This window comes from Asparagus officinalis, chromosome 2, assembly GCF_001876935.1.
Source record: "Asparagus officinalis chromosome 2, Aspof.V1, whole genome shotgun sequence".
NCBI lineage: Eukaryota > Viridiplantae > Streptophyta > Magnoliopsida > Asparagales > Asparagaceae > Asparagus > Asparagus officinalis.
Window position 1 is genome coordinate 22185548 of NC_033795.1, and position 11130 is coordinate 22196677.

General features: G+C 35.3%; 1 protein-coding gene across 4 annotated transcripts; it reads left to right on the forward strand.

Moving 5' to 3' along the window:
- Positions 491 to 10358, forward strand: LOC109830511 (plant UBX domain-containing protein 1). Of its 4 annotated transcripts, none has more exons than XM_020397783.1 (8): positions 493 to 666; positions 1741 to 1843; positions 2110 to 2178; positions 2349 to 2422; positions 3057 to 3186; positions 5244 to 5348; positions 7022 to 7234; positions 9992 to 10358. In XM_020397783.1, exons 1-7 carry the CDS (start codon positions 646 to 648, stop codon positions 7219 to 7221), a joined length of 702 nt encoding a protein of 233 aa, XP_020253372.1. In that variant the 5' UTR covers positions 493 to 645; the 3' UTR covers positions 7222 to 7234; positions 9992 to 10358. The 4 variants fall into 4 exon arrangements, with proteins under 4 accessions (XP_020253374.1, XP_020253372.1, XP_020253373.1 ...); XM_020397784.1 differs by lacking the exon at positions 9992 to 10358 and adding an exon at positions 7389 to 9200; XM_020397782.1 differs by having other exon boundaries at positions 494 to 666; positions 9989 to 10358.

The window sequence follows — 11130 nt, forward strand, 5'->3', positions numbered from 1 at the left end:
GAGGTTTAGTGAAAAGAAACAAAATGAGAAGCAACTCAAAGTTTTGGGCTTTTTTGTGAGAGATGACCCAGAGTTTTGGGGTTTTGTGAAATTTATCTAAAAGAAAGAGAAAAGGGAAAAAAAATAATTACTTGCACTTTGGTATTGTAAATTTATATTTTATTAAACTTTGATATCTCAAAATATTTTTTCTCGACACTTTGATGCTCTAATGTTTACAGTTTTTTAAAACTTTGATACGTAAAATTTGGTTTCTGACATTGTGATACCCTAACGTTTACGTTGTCAAATTTAAGGAAGTGTACATTTTAAAGTATCAACGATAAAATGGTGCAAGCTTGGGGTCTTAAAGCTTAAATATGTGTTTATTAGAAAAAATGTAAATAATGTGTAAACTTTGGATATCAAAGCCAAAATCGAGTAAACTGCATTTTAAAAATAAATAAATAAATAAATAACCTTGAACATCCAAGTTGAAAAAGGCGTAAAATTGAGGGCACCAAATGAAAGTGGTGAAAATGGGTTCAACTTGTTTTTTTCCCGAACAAATCTAAACAGTAGATACCTGTCGAAGCCTCAGGCCCCGCTCTCGTCTGTTGAACTCGAGGAACGGGAAGAAGAAGAAGAAGACAAATCCAGAGCTCCATGGATCCAGAGGAAGCTAAGGTTTCTAATTTCTTTTTCGTTTTTTTAAAGCAATCTATTGCCCTTCGATTGTGCAGTTAGCTTATGTCAGTTTATGATCCCTAGGGTTTGCCATCTCTGGCAATCTATCGATGTTTAATCGGTGGAAATTTGTGGAATAGAGGCTAATTCTTAGGGCTTTTGAGAATATTTGCGTTCGAAAATTACTAGTTCGGACTTTGGAGGTCTGCGGGTCCTCCGGTGATGGCTAGGTTTTGCGCTGTAACTGTTGATAGCGGATGAGTTGGTGAACTCTTCTAGGGTTTGGTTGGATGAGACACTGAACGGAAACACTAATTTAAGTTTCGAGTATACATGTGGGTCTTTGCATTCTGTATTGTAGACGGTGGAACTTTTGTCTGGGAGGGTTGTAGAGATTAACTGGGGGGCCGAGAATTATGTCTGGTGTTTGTTGGTGGAAGAGAGGAGAAATTTGATAAGCCTTCGAGAATGTCGAACCTTGTCATCCAGTGCTTAGAAAGATATATCATATATGGATTCATCCAGTCCTGTATATATCCTAATACATACACATATATCTTGTATTTTGTGCAATGTGCATGTATGAAATGAACACGGACAGATCCAGTTACATTTGCAGTGATTGGATACACTCCCCCTTATGTCAACTCTTTTCTAGTTTACTTGGAATTAACAATTCCAGAAGTCAGTGTAGGGTCGAAATACCAGTTTCTCATGCATCTGAAGTAAACCTACTCTTATTTTTTGAGGACTATATAGATTCTTGTAAGCTTAACTATTCTCAAACATAAAGTGATCTAGGTTGAAACTGGTTTTCAGGAATTTCTAACCATTTACACTGATTAGCTGCCTACAAAACACTCTGACATGTGGATGCTGAGATGCCTATGAGAAGCTAGAAATTTATCCAAACTATCTATCTTTGTCTATTTAAGAGGGAACCAACCCATGATGAAGCTTTTCTTGCAGTCTGCTGGGATAATTAATTAAGACTTATGCATTGAGAACTCTGTGATACCTTAATTAATGATAAGAAGTTTGACTAATCACTGCACTTGTTTTTGATATATTCAGGCCAAGCTTTCATCAGTGTCACGAGAACTTGGTCATGAGATCCGTGTATTCACAAATCCAGCAACTTCAGAAACATCTAATGCAGCATCAGCATCTTCTGTTGGTATTTACCTTTTATTGTGACTGCTCGAATATTGTGCTGTTATATCGCCATTTTTTTCCCTTTAAAAGTTGGACATCTCTGAGTTGAAAGATAGCTTGAATGTGGTCAATATGAAAGTTTTTTATGCACATTCATGCTTCTCTTTGAGTGCTTGGACTTGGATAATCATGCATTTAACCTACGAAGAAATCACAATTAATAGAGTGTTGTAAGTTATTTTTTGTAAATTTTAAGTGTCTGATATTAACTATGCATCACGTTTGCAGAAGAACCAGATGATTTCTATGATTTCACCCCTGAAGATTATTATCGGGTCATGTCTGACAAATTGGGAGGTAATCTTATTATAAAACGTGTTATTCTGTTTTCTTCACGTTCTTGGTTAAAAAAAAACTTAGAACAGCAGTGTAGAAGATTTTCTCAACAATTTAGGATCTGCTTTATCGCTCATTTGTTAAATTTTAGAACTTGGATTAAGATGTTTATCTCCTGGAAATGTGAACAGCACAGTCCCAAGTTCTGAAGACTCGTAAGATGAGGGAGGCAGAAATAGCTGCTCGGAGAGCAAGAATAACCAAGGTACGTGAGGCTATGTTATTGATCTATCTTTTTCTTTGTCACACTTCTAAATGACAGTGTGTCATAGTCTATTCTAGCTATAACTTACATGGACAATACCATAATTTTTATGATAAATATGAACTCAAGATAAATGGTACAGGTTTCCAATATTGATATTGGTTAGATGAATTGTCAAAAGGTTGGATATAGTTAACTAGGATCTTCCACCTTGGTTTCTTCTTAGTTACTTCCCAACTGTGATCCAAGTGCAACAGGAATAGTTAAAACAGAGAATTTGAAGCTTATTCATTTATTCCTTTTGAAAAATCCATATACAATTTAATTATGTGTCATTAAGTTCCCAATCAGCATTCTGTTAAAAAAAGGAAGATCCTAATAAGAATAACTAAGTGCCAGGCATTGGCAGAACAAAAACTGACATATCAACTGCAGCCAAGACAAGACATATCAACTGACATATGCAAATTCAGTTCAGGGATATGATTTAGAGGAATAAGTTTGTGTTATATTTTCCACATATTTTGTTTGTCTTATTTTGTTCTAATCCATAACCTATTAACTTGGAGAAGGTTGTTTCTCATATTTTCCCCCTTTGTTTCCTATGAGTTTTACCGTACTTTGCTTTGTGCAGGCTGTAATTAGGGTACGGTTCCCTGATAATTACATTCTCGAGATTAAGTTTAACCCTTCAGAAAAAATTCTAAGTTTAATGAATCTGCTTGGGAAAGTAGTTGCTCGACCAGATTTGCCATTTTATATATGTAAGTCCTGCAATGCTATGTTTTTGTCGCGCATGATCTATTTTTCATAATGTTATTATGTCCTTGTATTTTGTCATATTTTATTCGAATTGTAAATTATGATCTTTATCTAGTTTTTTTTTGAGAAACTCATCATTTCGTTTGATTAAATAGTATCTATTTGTTGGAATCGTGTTGCTAAAACTACTCTGGTCATTGATCAAAACAATCCTATCATATGTCTTTAGATGAATTCAAATTGGGATAATGCGACATGCACATGTATGATATAAAATTCAAATTGGGATGTTGTAGCACTCAATAGACAAGGATATGCCAATTTTATTGAAAAATATGATTAAATTTAGTCTAGCCAGAAAAGGTTTTAGATTTTGATTTGTAGGAACCACTAATTTGCATTATCAATATATAAAAATCTGCTATCAGATGCGCTGTAGATCTTTAAGTTCCGAATTCTGAAATACTATTCATTTTCAATTTATAGTCCTTTTCTCTCTGAATATTATTTGAATAATATTGAACCAACAGTTCAAAAGAACATTTATATACAGCTACCACTTTTCAGATTCAAGCTAACCATTGGCAAAACCTGAAGAGATGAGGGATGTTGACGATTTATTGGAAGTATCTTGTTCAGCATTAACCATGCTGCAACTATAACCTCAAACCACCCTTTTCAGGCTTTTAAACTATTTGTCCCATCTCACCATATTTTAAATGAGTAAAATATTGGTTGACGGATAACAGAACAATAAGAAGATTCTGCTAGTCTTAACACTTATACACTATGCTGCCTAGGTACGGGTACGGGTGCGGGTACGGGTACGGGTACTGGTACGAGACACGACAAATTTGTAAAAAGTAGGGTACGAGGACACGGCTATATATATATATATATATAATAATTCAATTTAGATCAATATTGAATTAAATACCTATTATATTTTTATATTTTTGTTATGTAAAGTGGAGATTATAAATAAGAAACTATAGTAATTAGTAACTATTTAAATAGATATCTTAACAATTGAATTAACTATATTAATTTGTAGATGAGTTTGCAAGAGGACATTTATGCAACAAAAGAAAATAGTAACTATAATAACATATTTGTATTTGTTAAGGGGCTTGCTGCAAAAAAAGAATTGATGAGGGGTTTATGGAAATATTAGCACATAGTATATAAAGGAAAAAAAAAGATCAACTTCTCCCAGCCCTAATTCTTCCGCCGCCCTTTATCTCCTCTTCGTTCTCTCCCATTCGTTCTCTCCCAGCCCTAATTCTTCCGCCGCTCTTTATCTCCTCTTCGTTCTCTCGAGAAAAAATGCATGATGGCTGGAAGAGGGCGCATGGAACCAGCCCCAACTTTCGTCGTCGAGGAAAAAGGAGAAAAAGGAGAGGCGCTGATCTTGTCGTCGAGGAAAAAGGAGAAAAAGGAGAAACAACAAAAACCAAACCCTAAAAATCAAACCTGTCTTCGAGCAGAGGCGCTGATCTCGTCGTCGAGGAGCTGATTTCGTCGTCGAGGCGCTGCAATTGACCCGACGCCTTGAGATCTAGAATCTGTCGTCGCTTCCGTTGATGAGTTATAAGGTTCGTAACTTTTTTTTTCAAGTTCGCAACTTTTTCCCCCTTATTTTGTGAAATCGCGGTGTCCCTACCGTTTGGGTGCGGATCCGCACCCAAAACGTACCCGACATGGGTACGGGACTTAGTTTGCCGTGTCGGGGTAACATAGCTTATACATGTTATGATGACAGGAGACTGCTCATACACAGTAATCTCATATCAATATTTCATAGAGAGTTAAGACTTTAAGCATCAAGCTGGGTTGTATGTGTCCAGTTTATCTTTCTCCTGGTTCAGCTTAGCTGTGCTAAAAGGTGATTAATTTGGTATTTTACAGCCATGAAGTTTGGTCATTGGCACCAAAGATGTTGTATATGTTCTTGAAAATATCTGTAGGTCGAGTTTTGAGCAAGTATTGGAATGGCGGTCTCTTTTTGCTTATGCCTGTAGAGGGTTCTTTATTGATTTATACTGTTTTTGTACTTTAGATACCACACCTCCAAAGGAGCGGATTAAAGACATGTCCAAGGATTTCTACTCAGCTGGGTTTGTTCCTGGAGCTATTGTTTACTTTTCATATGACGTGCCAAAAGGTTAGCCTGCATACATTTATATGGGAGATATAATTTACCCCATACAATATGTGATCATGTCTCTTTATTTTTCCATTGTTTGCCATTCTATATTTACTTAGGTTCTTTCCATTGTTTGCCTTTCTATATTTGCTTTTACTCTACTTAATTGGGCTCAATAAATGTTTTATAATTTATGACTGCATACAAGTTTTTTAACGGCAGTAATAGATGGTTGTCATCATGGACATCATTATCATCTTTGTCTTTTCCAATTAAAATCAAACCAGTTATGGAGCTCAAGGCTGCATGAAAAGTTCGATTATAATTTATAGCTGGTCGTTATCCTATCATTAACCATAACAAATTCGCTACATAGAATAGTGAGACATAATATAATTTCTTCTGGTATACATCACAACACAAGATTGTTCTAGAGCTATCTGAACCACATTTCAGCTAAAGCTGAAAAGATCACAACACCTTGATACAACACTATACTTGATAATGCCCTGTGCTAATCAAGTCTGTTCATATCTCATTGCCGACGTGAGCCACTATTACTTGGAGGCAAGGTCTTGTCAGCTGACCCTAGTGTCAAGTTTTTCATTTCAAAATCAAATCTGTAAATGGAAAAGTTACACTTAGATGGAAGGATTAACACTTAGTAAACAATATTTGCATTCCTGTATATCAGCATTGGCCAATTTCTTTCCCACATCTGAGCTATAGGAGGCATGGGGAGCTGAGCAAAGTGATAAGTTTGGAATACTTCTTTAACAGTTTTTTCTTTTAGTAACCTTCTTGACAGGAAATTTTCTCTTCATCGGTCCAGCAGACTTCATGGATCCTGCTTTCATTCGCTGCCTGGTTCATCAATGAGCTTCCTCCCTATAAGCACTTCCTGTAAGAAGCCCTAGACTTTGTTATCTGACAACCAGGGCACACGGGAGGTTCGAAAATGTGCATAACCTCTCATAGGTTATGTGGCCCTTAAATAGGCCCGAAAAAGGCCCTCGCGACCAAGACAGTCAAAAGCTTCAAGTTGATAATAAGTCATTAATTATATGTTAGTGAAACCAATTTCTTTTAGATGTTTCGCTCTGCAGGTCAAGAAGGTTTTCTTTTAAGCACAAGTTAAAATGACTGTTGTTTAATATGGATTGGGGTGAATGAGAAGCCCTTTGAGTGGGCTGTGAAAATTTGAGAGAGGAAAAGGTGTTATGTGAAGTTGGAAAGACAACTTGATAAGCTCATCCCCTGATATTTCTAACAGACAGGTTGGAAAGAAAGGTTGTTCATGCTGTCTATATCATAATTTGACAGAGAGACCAATACTGTGTATGCCTTCCCACATATTTTTAACAAACAAGTGGTTAAATTAGAATTTGCAGAAACGGATCCAGTTCAGTGCATGGTGCATACATACAATATTATACTTTTCTTGTCTTTTTTAATGCAAGGTGATTATACTTCTTCCTTCATCACCATCCTACTTATTTAATCAACTTTGGACCTGCCTTATGATACCAGGTCTAATATACTCTTGGGGCATGGCTTATCAAAACTGACCACTTGATTACTTGGAATTTTATAATATTTTCTCATTACTATTTCCATAACCTACATGTTTATGAATTTAATTAGTTATATGGTTAAATTAATTAGTTATATGGTTACCTTTTAAATGGCAGATTCTGATTCTTATAGTGCTGCAAATCTTGGGCCTTATCTTCAGGATGATATTCTGTCTCTGAACGGGTTGGATTTTAGTTGTGAACGAGTAAGTCCTGTTAGGTCAGTCCCCGAACCAGCTGTCATGGAGACTTCTGCTGTTCCAGAGCCTAAGCCTGCTGCTAAGAAGCCTACGAAGCCTAAATGGCTTAAATTGTAAACCCATTGCAATAGTGAGTACCCACTTTAGCTCTGGTTTCTTTTATTTCTGAACATTCTTAATCAATCTTATCAAATACACTCTTAAACAAACTTGCCTAGATAAGTTTTTTATTGATTATGTTCCACATAATAGTTACGCTAAATACTATAGTGCTCAATTTATAGGCAGAAGCAAAGTTGATGTTATCAGTGTTTTGAGTAATGGCCAAGTTTGAATTATGATCCATGTGAGAGGTCGACATCTATGCTTGGATAAGCCATAGGGCTGCCTTGTGCATAAGGTCGCAGCCATTGCGGTTTCTGGAAGGATCAGGACACAGCCTTGGTCCAGTCAAAGCAAGAAATGTGTTTCACCAACCCCTGGACCTCCAGGCTAGGACGTAGAGTAAGACTCATGAATGGAATTCAGTGTCCTGTTGCCTGTGTTTTGGAGTTCAGCAAGTCAAGGCATTTTATGGACACTCATATAAAAGATCTATTGATAAAAAAAGATGCGTGTAGACGGATATACCACACTGAATTTTGTGAAATGACATTCTGTATCCCATATCTTATATGAAGTTTTTAGGAATTGAAGTGGCAAAGATATGCTTACACGTGTTTCATTTCTTGTGCTTCTGTACTGTGCACAACTAGATCTCATATTTCTCCCTATATTTTTCTTTGTACTGTTACCATATTTATATTTCTGAAAGAAAAAAGTGGTACATATGCCTTGCTGTTGATTTTTGACTTTGATCATTATGATACTAAACTAGGCATTTATAGATTATCATTGGCAATTGTGAGTTTGTAGGTTAAGAGAGTAAATCTGGTCATAGTTGTGAAATCATTTCATCTAAATTTATATTGACCAAGGAAACATCTGATTTCTGCAATATAAGATCGATAGAGAGATTTTTTATAGGATGGAATAAATTGGCATCCCTATGTTTGTGAGTTTGTGTAATCACTACTTTACATTACAATGAGGAGTTGGGAGGTATTTCACAATGAAACCGGCAGGTACATCTGTAAGTTGGTTGTCAATATGTTTCCTTTTTCTTGGTCTACCAATATGAATCCTTTTTACTAATACTATTCTGTAAGTGACATTTTCTTCAGTTAAGTAGTTAACTATGTTCATCCTCTTTTACACCACAAACCAAATTTGTTCAGTCTATTTCCCACTATAGCATTTTAAACTGCAATTCCATTGGTCCTAATGTGTACGGCAATTGCTCTGTTTGAGGGAAAAATATGTATTTTGATGACCAAGTTGAGAAGTTAAGTATCTCACTTGAAAGTTCAAATAACCATTCTGTTCTCTTTAATTTGCTAATAATAGTTGCTCTCTTGTGTCGATCTATGCAAAAGTGAGGTTAAAATAATATTGTGATTGTAGAACATATGTAGGTTGATAGCTAAACTATGTTTTATCTAAGAAACTTGTCTCTAGGTCCCTTGAATTCAACAGGCGACTAGTGGATGCATACAGAAAAAAGATAAACCTTTTCTCAATACAGATATTTTAAGTAAATAGAAAGTGAAAGGAATGAAATATTATGAAAATAATCTATATCAATTCAACTCATCCTGTACATAATTGATTTATAGGTCGAGGCAAAGTCATTCAAATGTGTGCACTTTTACAACTTTTAAGGGACTCAAATACTAATTCTAACATACGGTAAATCTGATGAAGGGAAGAAAATCTTCTCATTATTCTTCCAAATAAAAAATTTCAAAGGTTGTAACTTGGTCAGTTGACGTAAGGTGTCTGTAGGCTCTGCAAGTGTATGTAAAGTCAGTAAGTCTCTAAAAGTATCCTCTCCAACCTTACATGTGTTACTTTTATAAGCCTCAGCAGTCCAATTATGTTATACGAGATAGTGTATTGAACAAAAATTGAAATGAGAGCTTACATTTTCATTAGGTATTTGTATTGTTACTTTTATAAAGCCTCAGCCGTCCAATTATGTTATACGAGATAGTGTATTGAATTTTTTTTTTTAAATGAGAGCTTACATTTTCATTAGGTATTTGTATTTGTATGTATCTCAGAGGGTGTCTGAAATCCAATACATTATGGAAGAAAGCTTGTATGAAGAGAAAAAATAATTCCTTGAGTAGAATCAAACCATGCACCTCCTTTGTAGGAGACCTCATAATACAATAATTATCCTTTTGCTAAGGAACACAAAAATTAGAGATGTATCAACAGTTAATTCTAATTGTGAACGTCCTAATCCATGCATAAAACTTTTATCTTATTGATATATGAAGTATGAAATGAGTGCACCAAGATTCCATGTACAAGATATGGTGCACCTGCTTTAGCTAGGTGTGTATTCAAAGGGAAACCCCCTGATGAAATCATGTAGGCATGTTCACACCGTCCCACACGCTTAGATATATTTGCTTTTGGTTAAAACCAGAATCTTATGGAACACATTTGACATTAAAGGAACTGAATGATAATCCTTTGTATAAATGAAATGGACTCATCATAACAATCTCATGTTTATGCTTGGGGAATATTGAGAAAAACATTTTATCATGCAAGTGATGCGTCAACAACTCTGTTAGATAGATAAAGTTCCATTTGCGACATGTTTTCTTTCTAAGTTTCTATGCTTCACTGTAATGTTATTACAATTTAGTATTCTATTATTATCGGTTTGAAGGTGCTTCCTCCTCTTACCCATTATTTCATTTTGTGAAGAACGAAATGATTATTTTGTGTCAGCTTACTAAAGGTCTTTGCGAATTCCAATTTTTCGTAGCAGGGAGATAGATACATGTTCTTGTTCACCACCGACAGAGGTATCAAGCAACATGGGAGCCCACAGAGTTGGGTATCCAGATTCCAGAAGTTGCCACAGTCATGAAAAATTGTTAAACTGATGAGGATTGCTCCGCAAAATTGATAATTGCATCCAAAGTGCCCTTTTTTTGTAATTGTTAGTCCTTACAGAACTTAATCTGTCAAAGTATATGATCTTAAAGATAATATCCTGTTGCCCTGTATATTGTTCAGATGTTAGAAATTTCAGGATCAGTACATAGTGAGGAAGCTCTCTATTCGCACCGTTATGATTGAAACAACTTTCTTCCCTTGTATCTCTGGTGGCTTATGAATGTGCCTCATTTGAACTTTCCTCTGTAACTCCAAGGTACATGCACAGGCTTCACTGGTTCTGAGCTTACCACTCAGGATATTGAATGACTTGCTAGGTGATGATGAGCCTCATGAGCAGTTCATTCATCTCTTAACAAATTCTATCTGCAAAGTTAGCTGTGTGTGTGTGTATTTCAATAAATGTTATATATAGTGCTGGATGTGAAGAATCTTATTTGAGAGTTTGAAATTTGGTGCGAATTTTAAGTCACAAGCATCCAAAACACTTAATGTACTATTCGCTAATTATAGACGTAGTAAATACAAAAAATTAGACAAAAATACTTTCTCGGATCTTTAAAATTCATATATCATAGGTTTTGCAAATAAATTCAAGCTAAACAATCGAAGGCAAAATTATATATTTTAGTAAGACTATTCGAATTTGTTATCAAATAGGCAAAGAATGAGTGAAAATTGTCATCCGAATATTTTCCTAAGTAATTACATAAATCTGATTTTTATGTATCACAATTCTTAAGATTTTACATTATCGCGTGTGTGTATATATATATGTGTGTGTATATATATACATATGTGTGCATGTGTGCGTGTATATGAAATGTAGGAACTAGGTACCAAGCATGTATTTGGTGCTTGGTAATGAAGTGTCTCATTCTTATCTACTCTGCAACCTATGTAAATGTGGTCTTCCATTTGAGTGAGAGAATAGGAATGAGTCACCTCACTATTAAGCACAAAAACTTATGTCTAGTACCAAGTTTCTCCATATCTATCACACAAACA